General features: G+C 54.0%; 1 protein-coding gene across 1 annotated transcript in view; it reads left to right on the forward strand.

Annotated features, from left to right (window-relative positions):
* NUDT2 (nudix hydrolase 2) overlaps window positions 1-1,741 on the forward strand; it is a 15,458-nt gene extending 13,717 nt beyond the window's left edge. Inside the window, exon 3 of the mRNA XM_004712375.2 lies at window positions 733-1,741. Coding sequence (XP_004712432.1) covers window positions 733-1,049 — 317 coding nt within the window. The 3' untranslated portion in view covers window positions 1,050-1,741. The remainder of the gene's footprint in view (window positions 1-732) is intronic.
* Window positions 1,742-2,951: the final 1,210 nt, after the last annotated feature.

Genomic DNA, 2,951 nt, shown 5'->3' on the forward strand with positions numbered 1-2,951 from the left:
GAGAATTTGTGGGAAGGGCCCAGAGGGGAAGCAGAGGCCTGCTCCCAGTCTGCAAAGCTTCACATTCTCATAGAACAGTTTCTTGGCAGTTCTCTGTGTGGGTCTGGGTCTTGCCAATAAAATTTCTTAGAACTGGCGCTCAACTTGTCCTTAGTCCGAGTTCTCATCAGGACTTTGCTTTCCCTGTGAAACCAAAAGCGGCCCAAGCTCAGGTAGAAGGCTGAGAACACCATGGCAAAAGCCTCGACAGCTCCTTGGAAACAGTTGCTGGTGCAGCCATGCAAGGCTTTGAGCCTGTCTGCTGGCCCCTGGACTTCTGGGCCCCACTGCAGACAGTGTGAAGCCCGCACTGAGGAATGTGGGGAGAGCACTTTCTCTTCAGGGAAGCGTGGTCTCTAGAACGTGGGATGACGAGAGCTCGAGAGTGAGAAACTAAGATCGCAGGGGGTCTACCTCTCCCCATCAGAGAGCTGTACAAACCAGACTGGCCAAACACATGCTCTTCCCCAGAGCAGATGGAGTGGGGAAGAGAGATTGTCCAAGCCCCACGGAGCCAGCCACGCCTGCCTGACACCCTCTTCTCGGTCACTTTAGGATGCGGTCCACCTCCAGGCTCCCTTTAGGAACACCTAGAAAAGTCACCAGAGAGCCCTCTTGAAATCCTCTGAGCTGGGAAATACAGCTTTTGGAGCTGGTGATGGTGACCTCTGCATCTTCTTTTCCCCTAACCAGGTCATGTGGACCCAGGAGAGGATGACCTGGAGACAGCCCTGAGAGAGACTCGAGAGGAAGCGGGCCTAGAAGCCAGCCAGCTGACGGTGATTGAGGGGTTCAGAAAGGAGCTCAATTATGTGGCCAGGCAGAAGCCTAAAACAGTCATCTACTGGCTAGCGGAGGTGAAGGACTATGATGTGGAGATCCGCCTCTCCCACGAGCACCAAGCCTACCGCTGGCTGGGGCTGGATGAGGCCTGCCAGCTGGCCGCCTTCAAGGACATGAAGGCAGCGCTCCAAGAAGGACACCAGTTCCTCTGCTCCCCAGAGGCCTGAGCCGACAGCCGAGGCCTCTGGCTTCCCCTGATTGGCCCTTCTGCGATGATCCCACCCTCCACCTCCCGGGACTATTGTGCTGGTCTTTGGCTCAGCACAGCAAAGAACAGATAGCATTCATGGAACTGGCTGGGGACTTTGAAATGAGAGTAAGCAACAATAACCAAAAAATCTCAGCTGGGTGGAAAAGAAAGCAAAGGAGGAATTAAAAAATAAAAATAATTTCAGGTCTAGTAAATGCATCCTTATGCTTTATACACAAACCTCATGTCCCTCATCTGCCCGGTTCCCCTATGGGGCGTGTTGATTTCCTGGACGGTTGCCTCTGCTGGGAAGAAGACAACGCAAGTGGGTCAGTTCTGACTTCAGTCCGAGGGAAACCTGTGTCCGTACCGTACACCCCAGAGATGCTAAGAGCTAGGGAGTCCGAATGGCAGACCTAACACCACCCGGTCTGTCCCTGACATCCAGCCTCCACCCCCACCCTTCAAGAGGGTGGCTCTCCAAGAAGGTGGTTTCCAGTCAGACAGGATTTCTAAGTGAGTGGGACTTGAGAGCAGGAAGCCGCTCTGCGCTACCTACTGATGATCTCTCCCTAGCACTGGCCCCATGCAGAGCCGTGTTGTACATGTTCAGTAAAGTTTCCCTTGAAGAATTAATCAGATCTTGACATGATTGATTGATTGAACTGTATGATGTGGATTATGTGCCAATAAAACAGAACAAACCGAAAAAAGAATTATCAGAGCATTTGGGTCCCCCTAGGTCAGGTGACAGAGGGGCGAGGAGGAACAGGCAACCTGGAACTCTGGGCCCAACTCTTGGGTCACTCAACTCAGCCTGTGTTCCTCCTCTTCTCTCTGTGACTGGAGAAGACCACAGTTCCCTGGGTCTTTAATTATTCAAGGAAAGATGAAGTGGGCCTTTGTCAGCAGGGCTGAGATCACTGGGAAGGGGCAGGCCCCTGCCGGCTCCAGGGCCCTGCCTGGGCCACTCAGCAGCCATGTCAACACACCTATGCATTCCTTCCTTGCCTGCAGCTGCCTTCCCCACTTTCAGCAAATCCCCATCACTGCTGCATCGCTCTTCCCACCTCCTCCCTCTCTCCACAGCTCAACTGTAAGAGCCACAGGCACAGGAGTTGGGTCTCGGCCCTCGTTTCCCTTGCTACTAGAGCACCAGGAATGCAGGGGCAGGTGTTAGATCCTCCAGAGCTTCCAGGAGCTGTGAGCCGCTGGGCTCATGTGGATTTCATTAGAGGGTTGTTGCAGAGTGACGGACAGAAGAGTGGGTCGGAAGGGGCATTGGCAAAGGTCACCCTGGATTACCAGGGTCAAGCAAAGCCAACCCTGCAGGAAGGAGAGAGAAGTGGCCCAGGTCTTAAGCAGGCTTCCAGATGTTCTCAGGCCCCCGGTTCTCCGTGCAGACAGGGCAGAAGTCCTGGTGAACCAGATGTTGGCCCACAGCCAGGGACTGGAATGGTTTTGCTCCTCACCCCTCTGAGCAGCACTCTCCAAAGGAGGCCTGCTGCAGGAAGTTTTTGGAGCTTAGCGTTCTCTTTCCAGGCCAGCCGGGACAACATCCTACTGATTTAACAAATGCCTGCTGGCCAGTGGTGCCAAACCACAGACGAGCTGCCTCTAACAAGGGCTGGCGGGGCTCCGTGCTCGCAGAAGGAGAGGCCATGGAATCTCAAGAAGCTAAAACCTCACATGTCAAAGGGATCTGGAAAAGGACCTGGTTTTGCTGCTCATTTTTATAGCCCTGGCAGTCATCTCTAGGTGGAGAGTGCTTTGAGAGACTCTGCTTGCAAATCTCTTGCAGAGATTGAGAGCCATTCCTCTGGGCCTCAAAGCTTTCATTAAAACCCAGGCCCCTGGGTGAAGGCCCCCCCCCCCCCCC

The sequence above is a fragment of the Echinops telfairi genome, unplaced genomic scaffold (assembly GCF_000313985.2).
Source record: "Echinops telfairi isolate 266 unplaced genomic scaffold, ASM31398v2 ScPeMD7_25;HRSCAF=90, whole genome shotgun sequence".
In the NCBI taxonomy this organism is placed as follows: domain Eukaryota; kingdom Metazoa; phylum Chordata; class Mammalia; order Afrosoricida; family Tenrecidae; genus Echinops; species Echinops telfairi.